The following is a 19,239-nucleotide window of genomic DNA, read 5'->3' on the forward strand; positions in this document are numbered from 1 at the left end:
CATTTTAACAAATCAACTATGCTATTTCTACCTCTGAGTATATCTTTACGTTTTAAGTTTGTATTACGTTCAGAGTATATTTCTACCTGATTTACTCTAGCTGAATTATACGTTTGGAAACTTTGAAATCATATAATTGAACTTTTTTATTTTATAGATTAAAAAGGATGTTTGAGATGGATCTCATCATTTCTGACAAAAAACAAGTCTTAGCGTTCCCTTAAATTTTTTTTAAACGTTCTCTACATTTCTTCTTCATTGTTTTTTTTTTTTTAAAGATTGGCACCTAAGCTAACATCTGTTGCCAATCTTCTTTTTCTCCCCCTCTTCTTCTCCCCAAAGCCCCCCAAGTACAGTCGTATATTCTAGTTGTGAGTACCTCTCATTGTGCTACGTGGGACGCCGCTTCAGCGTGGCCTGATGAGCGGTGCCATGTCCACACCCACGATCCGAACCAGCGAAAACCTGGGCCGCCAAAAGCGGAGCACGTGAACTTAACCACTCGGCCACGGGGCCGGCCCCAGTGTTCTCTTAAACTTTAAGAGATGGAAATCCAATTTTCCTTCAAAACTTTTAGACTAAAAGTTTTTACATACTTCTTTAAACTTATTTCTGGATCTCCTAAAAAGTGAGTTTCTCCATGACTTAAAGGACATAAAACTGCACACAAATGTTTTAAGAACTTTTCTGTAAGTATGATATCTCACACAATAAAAAGGAGATGGGATGTTAAAGATTATCACACCACTGGGAAGAGTATGTTTTCTCAGTTATCTATTATTAGAACAAGACCTTTCCATTTATTGCAAAAAAGTACCTTTTCTTTGGTTCACCATTATGGAACACCATGGGAGGTGGGGGGTGGAAAGATTCAAAGAATCAGAGATCAGCCTGCCACATCCCTTTGGATATGCTGTTCAGGCCTTATGATTAAATCAATCATTTCATTTGTACCTGGTCCCATCTACGTATCTTGTAACGTTTTTTCATTCATTTAGTCACACATTTATCCCGACACTGATAAATACCAAATCAGGAATTATGATTTAGTTCTTCAAAGAAATAAAACAAAGCCAAGAATCATCTGACGAAAGCTATGAAATACAAGTATTTCTTTCACATCCCTGCTTTTTAATAGCTCAACACCAGAGGTCGCCAAACTTCAGCAATAGAGCTGTATGTGCAGCCTTTAAAACCAAGGGTGAAGTAAAAGAAATCCTATTATAAATTCGTTACTCCTTTGCTTGAAATTCTATGGTGGCTTCCAACTGCCTATATGCTAATGTAGTCTGGTCACTGCCCATAGTTCCAGCCTTCTTTCTCCTAGTAAATTCATTCTTCTAACCCCACCACTTGGAACCGTAAGCTCAAACCACAAGGAAACACATAATACATCTGATTTCACCAAGCATCTTTGTCCAAATTCACACATACGTTCTCCATTCCCTTCCTCTCCCTAAACGGTGAATACCTTTCCATGTTTCAAGATTCAGCTCAAGAGTTATTTCTCTTATGAAGCCTTTCCAGATAGTACTACCTCCAAATAGAACGCTCCTGCCTGAGATATCTATCTGCCTTACTCTGGGCATAACATCTGGGATATTATCTGCCTTACTCTATTGCCCTCAGTTGTTCCTCTCTTCCCCTCAGTCTCTGAACTCCATGAGGGCAAGGACCCTAGCCCAGCACCCAACAAAAACTGTTCACTAAATCAACACATGTAGTTTAACATGATATGCACCCTGAAAGACTAAAAGGATGCATGGCCAGGCCTATATACATATTGAATTCAATAAAAGCTTTTTAAATAAGGGGATAAAAATTGTGTAACACAGAGGCAAGAGAGATTATATGTAGCATGGTTGAATAATTAACCATTTTCATTTCTTCTCTGCATAAAAGAACTATTTATCCAATTTGGATAATTGTCAGGTTGGCTGCCTATACCATAAGTTTGATAGATTTTTCTAATTAGAAAACTAGAAAACACATCACTGAGCAATTCTATTTCAAAATATCAGTATTCTAAAATGGCATTGGAATCACTACTATACTATACTTTTCACTTTCAGAGGACTAATATAAAATGTTGTTCCCTCTGGTAGTTCCCTACAATTTACAGGTTTTTCTTTTTTAAATCTATTAGATATGGGAAGGTAGCTAAAATACTTAACTCTCAACACATGCAGATTTTATCAATTTTTACCTTTCCCTTTAACATATGATTGAAATTTTGGTATTAAAAAACCTTTTTTTGTGGTGCAATGTTTCTTTCTCAGGGTTTTCCTCTGATTTCCAAAAGGCAAGGAGCAAAACGCTATATAGCAAGCAGCGGTCTTAAAATGCAATTAGGAACTTCAGTGAAGAAAAGGAAGAAAGGAGCAGCAAGTTGTCATGTTATTTGAACACAACTAAATTTGGCTAATTTAAAGTATTTATTCAGCCTAGGGAGGGTAAACTAGTATAAGAGGGTCCCTTTACGAGTCCATGCCCTACTCCACTCATTCTTTCTTGTGCCATCTGTCACTTAATTTGATCTGTTCCCCTTCTCTTTTTGAGGGCCAGGGGCTGGGAGGTAAAAATATGAGAAGTCCTCTCAAGTACTACGCAAAACAATGGTCAGAGTTTATTGCCTTCCTTAAACCACAGTGGAAACAGCAAACCTACCTTATCAACAGTTCCAAAGTGGATGCCCTTGTTCTTGTCTTTTTTTTTTTACTAACAGCTTTATTGAGATATCCTTCATATATTATGAAGTTCACCCCTTTAAAGTATACAATTCAGTGGCTTTTTAGTATATTCAGAGGTGTACAACCATCACTTATCTAATTTTATAACATGTTCATCACCCCAAAATGAAACTCTGTACCCATGAGCAGTCATTCTCATTCCCACACCCCCAGCTCCTGACAACCACTAATCTAATTTCTGTCTCTACAGATGTGGACATTTCATATAAACGGAATCACGTAACATGTAGCCTTTTGTGTCTGACATTTTCTGTACCCAATCATCAGTTGGTGGACATTTTAAATGTTTCCACTTTTTGGCTATAAATAATGCTGTTATAAACATTTGTGTACAAGTTTTTGTGTGGACACGTTTTCAATTCTCTGAGGTATTTACCTATGAATGGAACTGCTAGGTCATATGGTACCTTTATGTTTAATATTTTGAGGATGTGCCAAACCATTTTGGGTTGCACCATTTTAGAATCCCACTAGCAATGTATGAAAATTTCAATTTCTCCACGACCTCACCAACATTAGTTATTGTCTTTTCATCTTAGCCATCCTAGTGAATGTGATGTAGTATTCATTATGGTATTGATTTGCATTTCTCTAAAGACTAATGATATTGAGCATCTTTTCTTTTGCTTACTGGTCATTTGTATGTTTTCTTTGAGATATGTCTATTCAGATCTTTTGCCTATTTTTCAATTTAGCTGTCGTTTTATTGTTGAGTTGTAAAAGTTCCTTATATATTCTGGACATAAGTCCCTTATCAGATATATGATTTGCAAAAATTTTCTCCCATTCTGTGGGTTGTCATCTAACTTTCTTGATGGTGTACTTTGCAGCACAAAAGTTTTTAATTCTGGGGGCTGGCCCCGTGGCCGAGTGGTTAAGTTCGCGCGCTCCGCTGCAGGCGGCCCAGTGTTTCGTCGGTTCGAATCCTGGGCGCGGACATGGCACTGCTCGTCAGACCACGCTGAGGCAGCATCCCACATGCCACAACTAGAGGAACCCACAACGAAGAATACACAACTATGTACTGGGGGGCTTTGGGGAGAAAAAGGAAAAAATAAAATCTTTAAAAAAAAGTTTTTAATTCTGATGAAGTTCAGCATATCGATTTTTTCTACTGTCATTTGTGCTTTTTGTGTCATATCTAAGAAACCGCTAGCTAACTGAAGGTCACAAAGATTTACACCTACGTTTCCTTCTAAGAGTTTTATAGTTTTGCCTCTTGCATTTAGGTCTTTGATCCATTTTTAGTTAATTTTTGTATATGCTGAGAGGTAAGGATCCAACTTCATTCTTTTACATATGGATATCTAGTTGCCTAAGTATCATTTTTTAAAAGACTATTCCTCCCCCACTGAACTGCCTTGGAATCCTTGTCAAAAATCAACTGACCATAAATCTAAAGGTCTATTTCTGGACTCTCAATTTTATTCCATTGATTTATATGGCTATGCTCATGACAGTACTATATATATATATATTTTTTTTTAGCTTTAGTGAGGTATAATTGACAAATAAAAGTGTAAGACATACAAAATGTATATTGTAGTGATTTGATACACATATACATTGTGAAACGATTCCTACCATCTAGTTAATTAACACATCCATCACTTGACATTTTTATCTTTTTTTTTATCGGTGAGAACATTTACCTTTTACTCTCTTGGCAAATTTCTATTAAATAACGTAGAGTGTGGCCAACTATAGATGTTTTACACTAGAGCCTCAGACCTTATTCATCTTATAGCCAAAAGTCTGTTCACTTTACCAGCCTCTTCAATTCCCCCATAGCCCAGCCCTTGGCAACCACTTTTCTACTGTTTCTATAACTGCGACTTTTTTTCTGGATTCCACATATAAGTGATACCACACAGTATTTGTCTTTCTCTGTCTGGCTTATTTCACCTAGCATAATGCCTTCAAGGTCCATCCACGTTGTCACAAATAGCAAGATTTCCTTCTTTCTCATGGCTGAATACTATTCTATTGTATATGCACTGTCTTGATTACTGCAGCTGTGTAATGAGTTTCAAAAATGAGAAGTATGACTCCTCCAACTTTATTCTTACTTTTACTCTTTTCTTTCTGATTAAAATTTTACAATTGAAACAGTCCCCACCTTCCCCCAAAAAAGGTGACTATTTGTTTTGATTACGCAAACTGTTCAACATAAAGTGAAAAAGTCATTCTTAGCTGATACATATTCACAGGCGTCAAAAGATCTTTTTTCCTAGGTGAGTCTCTGCCAAAGTGGTATGCTCAAAGAAGGAGTATAAAATAGAAAAGGGAGGAGGGTCAGAATCTCTTGGGTTAAAAAAAAAACACAAAACACTATTTCCCAAACTTTTAAAAACTACACCCCCTTTTGAGACATGTAAACATTTTAAACATCACCGAGCTCTTGCTTTGGGAATCACTAACACCATAGTTCTTTGGAGCATCACAAGCCAAGATTTTCTTCACGTCTTCCTTCTATGATACGTATAAATATGAAATAGCACTTGGTATGCTTTTACAAACTATAAATGCCCCTCTACAAGATTCAGTGTTTCTTTATATTTTTTCCACCACTTAACTCTTAAGAATCATTGCTCAAAATTTCTATCCTTTTGCTATAAAAGGAAGCAGAGACGACTCATTAAAACACAGGTTCTGAAATCGGGATCTAGATTATAAATGCCGCTAACTTGGCAGATTTCTGCCCCAGTCCCACCCCTCACCTGCCTCTTGACATTTTTTAGATTACTCCTAAGAAACATAATGTATTATACCAGGACCCTGAGATCAAGCAAACAAAATGAAACTGTGCAGAAGAATCTGCAGTTGATAAATAAAGGGTATTATATCCCAAGAAGAGTAATCCTATGGACGGTCTTTTGACACAGATCCAAAAATTTAACTATCCGTAAATCAGTTTTGAGGTGACAATGTCATGAAACTTCATTTTGTGTGAAAAAAGTTTCTTTGTACGAGCAAAATATACACTGGGAACTTAGTAAATCATTCTACACTGCTTGTTTGGAGGAAAGTAAAGATTTCAAATGGAAGCCATTATTCTCTAGTCAAAAGCTAAACTGGGCCACACTGCCAGAAAAGCACTTTTCCATGCCTGGGCACACAGACCTGTAAGTATATAGAGATTTAACCAAGTATGAGTAAAAGTAGAGCCAGTACAATTTCATAGCAGTAAGTTAAAAGTGATGTTTCTTTTGGTCTATGGAAAACATCATATTAATGTAAAAATGCAGGTAAGTAGTTACTACATTAAAACAATTATTTTAATGCCTCCTTTAATCATTCACTTATTTAGAAAATGCTGACATACTGTGTGTGTAATACCGATACTGCAGGCAGTTACTACAAATCGTAACCATAATTCCTTGCACTTGTATAGGGATACTTAACCTAGGGTTCCTGGATAAGCTTCAGAAAGCCCAAGGATCATCTGAAAGTATATGCAAAATTCTGGCATGTATGCATTTTTCTGGAGGGGAGTCCACTGCTTTGAACAGATTTTCAAAGTGGTCCATGATCCAAAAGCTATTAAAAGTTGCTGCTCTAGTCAGTAATTAACATGGGAAAATTTAAATAATAATATAAGAATGAATTAATCAAATATTTTGTTTACACATTACATCAATATATGTATATAGTAAAAATCTTTACCACAATGTATAATGAGGTGTACTTACATGTCCTGGGGAGTGGCAAGAGGAGATAGTAAGTTTAATATGTCGTCACTGCAGTCTGTTAACAACACAAACTCTACAGTATGCACAAGAAATGTCACCACATTTCCACATGCATGTTAGCAAAGATATATCATGAATCCATCAAAAAACTTAGAGGAAAAAAGTATTTTATATTTATTAAATTTTGATTTAATTAAAAATATCTTAGACCTCTGTCTGAGAGACTGTTTGATAGTGAAAATGTTAAGCCAGGAAAGGAGAGCAGTGCACACACACACAGGCATTGAACATTATATGGGGACAAGATAACTGAAAATCTACAATGTTTGCTAAACAAAGATGGTGAAAATAAGGTTGAACTGCACTTGAAAGCAAAGGAATCCATTATTATAACCTTGATAGCTTTAGATGAAGCACAATTAAACCTAGTCCAAAGACATCTCAAACTGATTTGGTATATTCATTACAGTAAGATTTAGGGGCTGTTTCCTTTAGTCAGTGGTCACATTTTTTTAATACTAACATTTAGTAAATATGACTCAATGCGTTCTGGCTATCAAGTTGACATTACGGATCATACTGTTTTTCCCAGAGCTACAAAATTCCATGAATGGAGGACACCAATTGACTAAAGAGGAATCAGATAGGATTTCCCCACCATCCAACCCCTCCCGGATACGATGGTTGTAGTAATGATAATCATCGTAATCACCCTCCTCATCTTCTTATTCCTAGGATTAACATAAGGATGAAATGTGATAACGTACATAAAGTGCTTAGCCCAGTGCCTGGGGTAGAGTAGGTCTCACTCAGTGGGACCTTTTGTTTTATTTATGATTAGCAGTAGTTTCCCAATTTTGAATGTAGACTTCTGAGGAGCCAGGCAATCACTCCTCTCTTTGTCTAAATTATACTGCAAACAGCCATCGGTCAAATTGGAAGGTCAGGAAAACAATTATTTAGACCAATATTTGTAACAGAATGTGGGTTCTCAACTCTGTATAACTGTTTTCATTTGTTTACTAACAAAAGATTCCAGCACAAAACAATTGAAAACATCTATTTTCTCATAGTTTCCATGACTGCAAAAAGATATGATTGTTTAAAAAAATCAACATGACCAAACAGTAAAAAGTGCAAATTCTCTCCTTTCCCCCTCTCCCCTTAATCCCACTCTCCACTGCTAAATCTTTTCCTTTCTCAATCTTTTCTACTGATAGGCATCATAAGAAATGAAGTCCATTTATGGAGCTGTGATAACATAATCAAAAGATTATTTGGGGGCCGACCTGGTGGCGTAGTGGTTAAGTTGGCACACTCTGCTTCAGCAGCCTGGGGTTCGCCAGTTTGTGTCCTGGGTGTGGACCTACACATCGCTTGTCAAGCCATGCTGTGACAGGCGTCCCACATATAAAGTAGAAGAAGATGGACACAGATGTTAGCTCCAGGCCAATCTTCCTCAGCAAAAAGAGGAGGATTTGTGGTGAATGTTAGCTCAGGGTTAATCTTCCTCAAAAAAAAAAAAAAAAAAGATTATTTGCATCTTATTGTTTTCTACTTTCAATTTCTTAAAGTCTCTGCCATAGATAAGATTTTAATAGCTGTTACTTGTGTAAGAGCTATCTACACAGAAATGTAAATTGAGCAATAATTGCCAAGAGAAATTTAAAAAGTAGTTTAGTAAAGTTGTTTAACAAGAGAAATTAAGTAACTTTAATTGCCTTATAACAATTTTAATATTGCAAATAATTTAAGTATCTATAAGTTTAATGTCATGTTTTTCTAAAAGAGATACATCCAAATTTAAAAGGCTAGTTACTAAAACTATGAAAGCTATACTGAAATTCTATCATCAAGAAGTGAGAGCCTGACTACTTCTGCCCTAAAATTCTTCCGTTAGAAAGCAATGGTTAAATTATTACTAAGCTTAAGTAAATGTTTTTGGAATAAATGAAAGTATAGCTCTAGGAATATTAATACATTTAAAACTTAAAATTCTACGAAACGGTTGGTTTCTTTTAAACTTTTACTTTTGTGCTATTTTAATCCAGAAATTGAACTCTAGACTGAAGCTCACCTTTCCTTACTTGAAATTTATGTTTTAAAATTTGGAAGGGGAAAAAAAAAACCTATTAGTAAAACCTACAAATTCCCAGGTCTAGAACTTCCTAGACTGCTTCAACTTCAATCTATTTGAGAAATTTAGGGGATACTTGTCATTTATAAAATGAAAGTTAATGACCAAATCTTTAGATTTGAGAAGCCAAATATATCATTCAAAGGCAATAATATATTTATATTTTACCTTAATAATATTATTCTTTTCAGAATTATGTAATTCAGAATGTAATCATACAATGGAATCTATGCAGTCATTAAAAAATCACTTAGTTAAAACATACTTCTTCATGTGAGAAATACAATTAATTATTATTATTTTGTGTGAGGAAGATTAGCCCTGAGCTAACATCCACCACCAATCCTTCTCTTTTTGCTGAGGAAGATTGGCTCTGACCTAACATCCATGCCCATCTTCCTTTATTTTATATGTGGGACACCTGCGATAGCATGGCTTGACAAGCAGTGCATAGGTCTGTGCCCAGGATCTGAACCCAGGAACCCCAGGCCGCCAAAGCGGTGCGCATGAACTTAACCACCATGCCACTGGGCCAGCCCTGAAATACAATTAATAATTTAGTAAAAGTCTACAAAACAGATGGCATTTTTGTTCAAACATATATATATGCATAGAAAAGTATATCAAAATATTTATAGAAGTACATCATTGGTTTTTCTCTTTTGTTGGTATTTGTGAGTTTGTGCATGCTTTCTCAGTCTTCTGCACTGAGCATATAAAATTATAGCATACATAATCATTCAAAAAGTAATCACCATAAAAAAATACTACCTTCTCCAAACCTTCAGAAGACTCTCTCTTCTAAACAACTACACACTATGACTGATGGCAGAAATGCCAAAGGACAACACTGTGTCACTGAACCTACTATGTTTGTGAAATTCCTGGTAGAGTTTCTCCCAAAACGTTTTATTTTTCACCAGGTATCTAAAACCTGCACCAGATAATTCTTGAGGTTATTATAACTAGTAAGTTAAAGAAGAATTAAAATAAAAATCTTATATCTGAGAAATCCCTAACAGAATTTCTCTTTTTACAAATGCTTTGAACATCCAAGCATTTTCTTGATATTCAGAGATTAAGCGGCCTAACAAAATGTCGACTGATAATCCTATATATGAAATCAACCTCAGAAAGTTGTGTTCTTCATACTTAGAAATTGTTTTTCATGCCTTCCAATTCCATTCTGTGCCCCTGCATATTACAACATAACAATAAAACAAAGTCCCTGCTCAGAAAGTTTATAAAATAACGAGGCAAGTCCACCACATATAAAATTCATAAAGTTTGCTCTATAATTGTTCATTTTTTGCATAAACTCAAATTCAGAGAGAAGAGTATCTATTTTACTAAGGGTCAGCTGCTTCCAGATACTCTAGAGAAATCCCCCTGAGGTTTTCAAGGGAGAAGAGGAAAAGAGAGCAGAAAAGAACAGATTAACATGAATTCCCAGGCTGGCCCCATCGCCGAGTGGTTGGGTTTGCGCACTCTGCTTTGGTGGCCCAGGGTTTCGCCGGTTCAGATCCTGGGTGCGGACATGGCACTGCTCGTTGGGCCATGCTGAGGCAGTGCCCCACATGTCACAACTAGAGGGACCCACAGCTGGAATGTACAACTGTGTACTGGGGCTGGGGTGAGGCGGGGAGGAAGCAGGGAAAAAAAAAGATTGACAACAGTTGTTAGCTCAGGTCCCAATCTTAAAAAAAAAAAAGAATTCCCTACTTACCATAAGGATTAAGAGCTCATGACTATTATCTCAAAAAAACTGAGAACTGAATTGGGCACCTCTGAGCACCTTTCATGGTTAGCAGTAAAGATAATATTTGTTTAAAATCTAAATTAATAACATTTAACTTTGAAAGCTAACCTACACAACTTCTGTTTTCTGATTTACAACTTAGATCAGGAAAACTGACCAGTTACATCAGAATTAGGTAGAAATTTTTATGTCAATGAAAGATTACAGATATTCAATATTTAAGGAAAAGATATATAGAATCAACAAGATTTAGAGCTCTATTAAACACACATACAAAACCCCCACAATGTTTATTAACCTCCATGCAATAAGATTTAGAGCTATACTACACACAGACATACACATCACAACACAATGTCTAATAACCTAAATATAATGTATAACTTCAGATCACCAAATGTGTGGTAAACTAGTGCTGATATTTCATCTACCCTGGGCAGCCATGCTTAAGACTGTAAAAGGCCAAGAAGCTGGATATCCCAAAGTGCCCTGTGATGCTAATTCCATTATCTCACATCACCTTCAAAACATCTATAGACAGTGATCTTGAAACCACATTTGAGTGATGACTGTGTTCCTTAAGGATAAATGCAAGATGACACGATAACATATAAATGAAAAAAGTGTTTTGTTTCAGATTTGGTCTATTACTACAAATTGACCATAGACCAACTTACAACAAATAAGCCCTAATGAATATGAAGTCTTAAACCAGGAATAAAAAATCGACAATTTCCACTAAAATCTATTATATAAGCACAAACCAATAATAGCAGAAAACTGAATTACAAGGGCTGACAAAAAGTGGTGAAAAAAGCTCTACACTTAAAGGTTTATAAGATATGATGGCAAGCGTACGATATGGACTTATCATAGATGCCCACTTAGCCTCATGAGCAACTTCATTTCTATCACGTATGAATTAAAATTAATGACAATAAATCATCACAAAATTCTAAACTATAATCAGTAGACAAATGACACAATTCTAATAAGCCAAACATATGCCCAGAGAATCATAGTTTGGCAAGCTCAAAAACATCAAGTGAAAGCCTGGGGATAGAAGAAAAGCTTAATGGTTGTACCAGAGCAACGGTCAGCAAACTATGTCCCAATCTCTGTTTCTGTAAGGCCTATGAACTATGAAGTGATTTTACAGATAATGATTTGCAATCAATTTGATGATAAGAAACATTAACTTTGAACTCCAATTAAGAGAAATGTTATAGTCGCCCAAAAAAAAACCTCCATTGTTCTAATTAGTAGACTTGTATTACCAAAAAATTGCACTCAATTGCTATTACAGTTTGAATTTCATCAATGAAAAATTTGTGGAAATTTATTTTCTCTTTTGTTATATAACTAATCTCTATAGATACTCGATTTGTGTTTTAGCCTACAAAGCCTAAAATATTTTATCTAGCCCTTTACAGAAAAAGTTTGCCAAACCCCTGTAATAGAACATTAATTTGAATAATTAATTTTAGAAAACACAGAGATCAAACTGTCTGAACTTAGATCTGAGTGTAGTGTGGGAATCAGGAAGGAAGCAGATCTGTTAAACAAAGGTTAGAGGTTCAATTGAAACTAAAAGATGGTTACCAAAAAAGACTGCAAATACCATAGAGGTCACAGGTGCAAAGCATAAGCAATTACATGGATAGTAAGGAAGATTCTTGATCACACAGTGGTTTTTTTCAACCACATACTGATATCTAGCAAAATCACTTTACCAAAAGTAATATTTTTATAGAAAAAAGTACAAGGATTTTAAAATAACTTAATCGTAGTTCTGCATAGAACTGGTAAAAGATACTGAGGAGCTACGGCTCAGCACAATAAAAATCAAATTCAAGCTGTCTGGATATAGTACAGGGTGGATCCCAAAGCAGAATCTAATGCTGGAAGTATTTAAGAAAACACTGAAAAACCATCTGTCAGCAATGTAACTAAGAAGATTCTTTTATTGGATGGAGGACTGGACTACATGACCTCCAAGGAGATACTCAACTTTACACTTCTATGAAATATTTGGAAAATCAAAAATGAAGCCCAAAAGACAGTAGGTAGTGTTGCTTTGGCCAAAGTGTAACCGTAGAATGAACCAATCTAGTGGTCTAAATATACAGACACTGGATTTTTTAAAAGGTGTAGGAGCTTAAGATCTCAAATATTAAAAACTTTTAAAAATTACATTTCAAAACTCAATTAAAATCTCAGCCCTACCATTCTTAAGAAACAACATTAATTCTAACATAATATTTTGAATCTAGTGTGGTTAATAAAGGTGTTGACAGGCCTAATAAATAAAATTACATTAAACCCATAAGTCAAAATTCTGTTTCTATCAGTGGTCTACTTGTAGAGAGAAATCTTCATTCTTTCGTATTATAAATATTTATATATGGAATAAATACAAGCATTTCCTATGCACTCAGCAGATTATTAGGAGAAGAGAGTACATGATTACTAAAAATAGACACATTTTTATGCTTTTATTCAGTTTATATACATTTTAGTGATCTTATAACTTTTAAGTACTTTAAATAAGATACATCCCTTTCTTGCCTCAGATATCCAAAATAGCTCTTCCAGGATCAAACAACAGAAGAATAATTCAATTAGAAACCAAAAGGCTGGGTTCTCATACTACTTCTATAGCTGAACTTGCTATGTGATCTTGGAATACTTTCTCCATTTTTTAAGTTTTTAATGAGCGTGTATGTGTGATATGGATTCTTAGAATAGCAACAAAATTCCTCCCAGTTCAAAAATTCAGATTCAACTTTCTCACCTTGATTATTTCCACCAACTGATCCACGCCACTGTCCCCTGGAAATATTGGTTGTCCTAGCAACAGCTCAGCCAACACACAGCCTGCAGACCATACGTCTGAAGATAAAAGAAAACAAAGGCTTATTGATACTTTGTAGCTTTAGTTGCATGGAAAATTGCTTGTATGCATTTTCTAATTTTACTTTGACACAGAGTAAATATCACAAGCAAAAGATTGTATAATCGAAAACAGAGGGAAAAAAGCCATCAATCTGTCCCTAACACATTTTTAAATTGAGTGTTAAACTTTAAGAGGAAACAAGGACAATAAGAGTATTCCAATAAAGGGTAAAGTTTATTTAATTATCAAATATCAGGTGTTCAAGTCTTTAACAAGCAAGACAGGATTACAGTACCAAAACATAAGGCCTGACTATCTACTTATCATACTTAAAAATAAATCAAAGTGACACAATGTCTACACATTAGCAGGTGCTCACAGAGCAGCAGCAAGCAAGGATTCAATCTCCTTACACAGTTTTAAGCCAACGTAGACTCTGAGAAAAATTTTAAGACTCTAAAGATTGTTTTCATGTTGTAATATGATTGACAGAAAAACGTGCTTAAATATATTATTTTTTAAATGCAGACAGAGGTATATATTTTATTTCACAAATTATCAAATAGTTTACTTCTAAGTCAAAGTGGAAACCTCATTCCTGAGAGAATACTTCAAAAATAATACAATAAATTTTAATAATTTTTAAATTTAATAAATTAAAAAATAATTTAAAGCATACATCCTGACTTACCCAAGACAGTCCTAGTTTAGATCAACTGTCCTGGGATAATTACTAATAGCATCCTCCTTCTCTCTTAAAAGTCTCACCAAATGGGAAGATAACTTAAATGGTCACTCTCATTTATAGCCCACCATTAAGACTCACTGCAAGGAAAAGTTAATTTTCAGTTTCTGGATGCCTGAGATTCCTGGGTTTTGTTTGAACCAACAATCAAATGTTTTAGGGAGATGAACATAATTAATTGCTGGGCTTTCCTATCTATCAGTAGGGAAGGAGAATAATAGTAAATGGCATAGGCACACCAAATAATTTAAGAAGTGTGATGTGGTGAGATGCACTATCGAGAAGCATTGGAAATCTCTGCTTCAGTGACTACTTTTTACTGACCTAGAAAAATAATGACACAAAATTAATACAAGAAATTCAAGTTGATTTTGTCCAGTTCCAAGCAATGATAATCAAGACACCTATTTTGCAAACACAGACCAAGAGCCCTCTTTGATATATTAAGAAATTGTTAAATGAAGCAAATATGAAAATTTGCTAGGAAATCTTTACTTCACTCAAAGCTACTAACTACTAACATACTAACTCAAAATCAAGTAGAAAAGATGTATCTCCTTATTAATGTAAATGCTTTATTTTGATCTAGGTTTAAAAATATCCCTTTACCTAGCTAATCAGATGGAAGGCAATATGCATCACTTCTTTCCTCTATAACACACAATAATTCACCTCAGAAGCCAAGCCTGGAAAAACTGCAGGGGAATAATTACACATTCACAAAAAAACCACAGGAAACACTTTCTTTGGCTGGATGCAGCTACAAATATAGGAGACAAGGAGTAAAACTTTAAGGAATACTATTGCTTAGTGATTGCCACAGAAGATTAATAATCAAAAGATTCTGGTGGCAACTATATTAGTGGTCTTCAATTAATGTTAACTCAGGCAAATTACTAAAACCAAGATATTTATTGTTCACTTTCTGGGAGATATTAAAACCTCTTCTGTTTATTTCATAGGACAAATGGATGACACTCTCCAAACAGAATAAAAGAGAACTAAAAAGAAGGCACAAAATGTAAGTGCTCCGGCCCATTCAATTTTCCGGTTCTTTGGGGTTTAAGCCAAAATAGTATTCTGTTTCATACCTAACTCTAATTCACGGTAAAAATGATCTTTCAAGACCATCTTGTTTAACATACTCACTTCACAGATAAGGAAATTAAGGCACAACAGAAAGTTCCTGAATAGCAGAGGTAGGCCTGGAACAGAATATCAATTCCCAATCAAAATACCACTGTCTTGAAAAACTGCCTCACTGTCACAGAATAACTGCTTCTTCAAGAGTCTGTAAGCTCAATTCCTTGTCTTAAAGAAGCCATTTCTTCTCATTCTGCCATTTCTCAGTAAGTCGATACAATCAGAGCCATCAGCCTCAGCTCAGGTTATATCCAATTACGACAATAACCTAGCCAGAATCAGCTACTCTTTCACTTTAAACATCTTTGTTAAAAATATTTCTAAAATGCACATGTATCAGTACACTTCTAAATACCTTTGTTTTTGTCTGTTTACAAATCTTCCAGTCTTAAGAGCCAAGTATCCTAAGTCTAAAAAAGGGAGGCCAAATCTAGGATTGTTAGGGTTCAAAAGGCCCCAGCTGAATCAGCGGTATATGGTGAGTGCTAAGCCTAGAAAACCAGAATCTGGGTTTAGCCATGTAAAGGAGGCTACTGGAAAGCAGGTACTCATAACATCCACGGAATAGGTTCCTAATAGAGAAAATAGACTACACTACCCTTCTTTCATAAGAAGATTCCAAAGAACTGCTAGGCACGTGGACATTTATAAAAGTAAGACACTCTTAAGAGGGTCAAAGGTTTATATAAACATGCCTTCATGGGTCAGATGATACAGTCATGATTTTTTAAAGAAGCAAATTGCATTTATTTTAGGTAACCCTGACACAACTCATTTCAGTATCTGGTATGCACATGATCAGCACCATATAATTGAATAAAATATCAAGCAGTTGGAAAATCCAATGACATCTTCAGAGATAAAGGGGTGAAATGTGCTCTTGGGGAGAGTTAACAAACACCACAAAAAGAATAGCACCTTACATTTCTATAGTACTTTCATTAACATTTTATTTAATCCTCGGAGACATTCAGAAAGGTAGGCAGAACTGTTAGTAATCTCCACTTTACAGCTTAGTTAAGTAGTAATAAAGCTGGAACTCAAATCCAGTTCTACTTTAACCAAAATATCCTTTTCATAATTTCTCACTTGTCCCTTAACATAAACAACACAGCTATGATGAAACTTTGAGCATTACATACATACACATACACACACACACACACACACACACACACAAACACATTATTATACTCTATCCTCCAGTGCAGCTGGTCTCAAAGTATGGTCTGCAGAGCCCTAGGCCCCCTGGACCTTTTCAGAGGTTCTAAAGGGCAAAGTTCTGTTCTGTTTTTTTTTTTTTTTAAAGATTGGCACCTGAGCTAACATCTGTTGCCAATCTTCCTTTTTTTTCTCCCCTCTCTCCTTTTCGCCCAAAGCCTCCCCAGTACATAGTTGTATACACTAACTGTAGGTCCTTCTGGTTGCCTTATACAGGATGCTGCCTCAGCATGGCTTGACAAGTGGTGCTAGGTCTGCGCCCAGGACCCGAACTGGTGAAACCCTGGGCCGCCCAAGCGGAGAGCATGAACTCAACCACCTGGCCACGGGGTCAGGCCCTGCAAAGTTATTTTCATAAGAATACTAAGATGTGATTTGCCTTTTTCACTCTCTTGACATTTGCACTGATGGTGGAAAAGAAATAGTGGGTAAGACTGTTGGCCCAGTGGCACAAATCAAAACGCTCTTTGGCATTTTGCCCTTTGGCAAAATAAAAGTGGTAATGTGATTCTGTTTAGAGGTCTTTGTTCATATCAGAGAATTTCTGCTTGTATCAAAAGACAAAAATTGTCCAAGTTCTAGTTTTTCTTAGTTCTGTTACTGTGATTTTTGGGGGTTTTTTTGTCAGTTTGTTTGCTTGGTATTTGTATCCTTTTGTTTCTGTTTCTGGACTAAGGAATTCTCTCCAGAAACAATACATAACTATAAAATAATTTCGACTTCTAATTGTACACCTAGCCTGAGGTTGCTCCTCCTTTCTTAGCTTCCTATTCATAACCAGCTGATCATACTCTCTATGTTCACTCCTACCAATGAGCTAAAATGGGTTAGAAGAGGAGGTCAATGAAGACTGAAGCAAAGTGTCTCTACTGAATTCCTTCTATCATTAAAGATCTTTCCTGAAGACTTCCACAGAATCAGTGGGTTTAGCCAGACTACTAATGAAAAGTCAGACTTCTTTTTTTTTGAGCTGACTTAAAATTAAATAACCAATTGAGACAGCACAGAAGAAATGTCAACAATATGGTCGGTCATCCTATTACTGTCAACATAAACTTAATGGATGCAAATTCTCCAACTGGTGATCAAGCTTAGAAATGAGTATTTCAGGGGAATTAAAAAGAAAAAAATATGATATATTTGAAATTTTAAGTTAAAAACAAATGGAATCATGCAATCATAAAGAAATAGCTTTATTATTCTAATAATCCAAGAAACCTAAAAGTAGACTAGTAAATGTATCAAATTCTAAAAGATGAAATTTTTAAAATTCTACATCTTTCTGCATATCAATCTTTAAAAAGAAACATGTTTTAGAGCATACTCATCTATATAAAGTGAAAGTATAGATAGTAATGCTAAACTGCTACAAACAAGACGCAATTAATATTATGTCACTATATTCAGATTTAGTACTTACCTATACTAGAGGTATAATCAGTGGCTCCAAAGATCAACTCTGGTGCCCGATAGTACCGAGAACAGATATACGAAACATTCGGTTCTCCTCGGACCAGCTGCTTTGCACTAATGAAAAAATAAAAAGCAGAAATTCTTTAAACTAAATCTAAACCTTAAAAGAATCTAAACTGCTATCGTTCACAACACTAAATGTTTATCTAAGATTCACATAATTCCAATCATACAACATGAAAAAGAAAATATGAACAAGAAAATATGAACCATAACTATCTCTGACAAAAGAAACTTTTAATTTTAACATAACATTCCGAAAACAGAACAGCAATTTTTAAAGAATGCATTTATCAACTGTCACCTAAGAAAAGAAGACATAAAAGGTCACAAAAGGATAAATGCTACATCTCTTCTGATCCTCTGTTCCTTGAATTCCACCTCTAAAATACAAAGAAGGAAGGAGAGAAAAGTGAGAGGTACCTCTGCCCACCAAAAAGCATAGTAGTGGATTGTAAAAACGAATACTTCTTACCCAAAATGTTTTTTCAAAAGGATAAGAAATTGGCCACTTTCTTCGAATTTGACTTCTGACTCATAGAGCGAATATCTTACAGACCCAATCTACTTTATTTTCCAACATCTCCAGACAATTTATTAACTGTCTAAACATTCATTACTCAACAAAAGACAGGCCCTCTCCTTCAGGGCAGAGACAATTCATAGCCTGTGAACTCTAACTCTGCTGTCATAAGTTTAATTACATGCTCTCTTAATCTAACCTTCCTTCCAAAATACTTTGCGGCTCGTATTTTAAACATCAAAGTAAATTAAAATTAGTTTCTTTTAAGTTGTCTCCCAAGATAACTTGAAGACACACGAAATAAACTGTTGTAGAAGCTAACCACTTTGACATACAATAAGAGCAAAGATAAATACAGAAAATAAGTACAAACAACAAAATCAAAATAGTAAACAACTAACAAGAATGGCTAAGAAAATTTTGAGGTAAAAGTACAGGAAAATCAGAGTATAGATGGATGAAAGCAGTCGCAAGGGTTTGGGCTCTTTTCTTCCATTTATTTCTGGCCAATGATAACTCTGACCTTAACCTGTTCTTCCTTCTTCTCAAGTTTTGAAGGTGGGAGGCAGTTTATTTTCTACCATTCTTCCCAAGTACTGACACACAGTAACCATTTCATAAATTAATAAATATTAATCCCTGTCTTTTGGCTGCATGAAAATTAACACTTTTTCAGCATAACTGATAAAAGCTTTCTACCTTACAAAGGATTTTCTTATGAACAAGACAGATTCCACTTATATCAGAAAAGTCGCTGTAAGATACAGAAGGTAATATTGGAAATTCTGCAGCCTATAGATTTCTTCACTACTTGATGAAGTTCTCTTTTTACTCATCAGGTGAGCCTAGCTGTAACTTGTTGCCCTTTGAGGGTTAAGGGCATCCAATATAGTGGTCACA

The 19,239-nt window shown here is 35.3% G+C and overlaps 1 protein-coding gene across 8 annotated transcripts in view; it reads right to left on the reverse strand.

Moving 5' to 3' along the window:
- Positions 1–19,239, reverse strand: part of GSK3B (glycogen synthase kinase 3 beta) — a 203,018-nt gene that overhangs the window by 48,492 nt on the left and 135,287 nt on the right. For all 8 annotated transcript variants that reach the window (XR_011503171.1, XR_011503170.1, XM_044771530.2 and 5 more), the window contains exons 6-7: positions 17,764–17,870; positions 13,133–13,230 (exon numbers count right to left, since the gene is read on the reverse strand). Coding sequence is in view for 6 of the 8 variants with exons in the window: in XM_044771530.2 (XP_044627465.1) it covers positions 13,133–13,230; positions 17,764–17,870 (205 nt within the window). In the remaining 2 variants the exon portion in view is untranslated. The remainder of the gene's footprint in view (positions 1–13,132; positions 13,231–17,763; positions 17,871–19,239) is intronic.

The sequence above is a fragment of the Equus asinus genome, chromosome 5, assembly GCF_041296235.1.
Source record: "Equus asinus isolate D_3611 breed Donkey chromosome 5, EquAss-T2T_v2, whole genome shotgun sequence".
Classification (NCBI taxonomy): domain Eukaryota; kingdom Metazoa; phylum Chordata; class Mammalia; order Perissodactyla; family Equidae; genus Equus; species Equus asinus.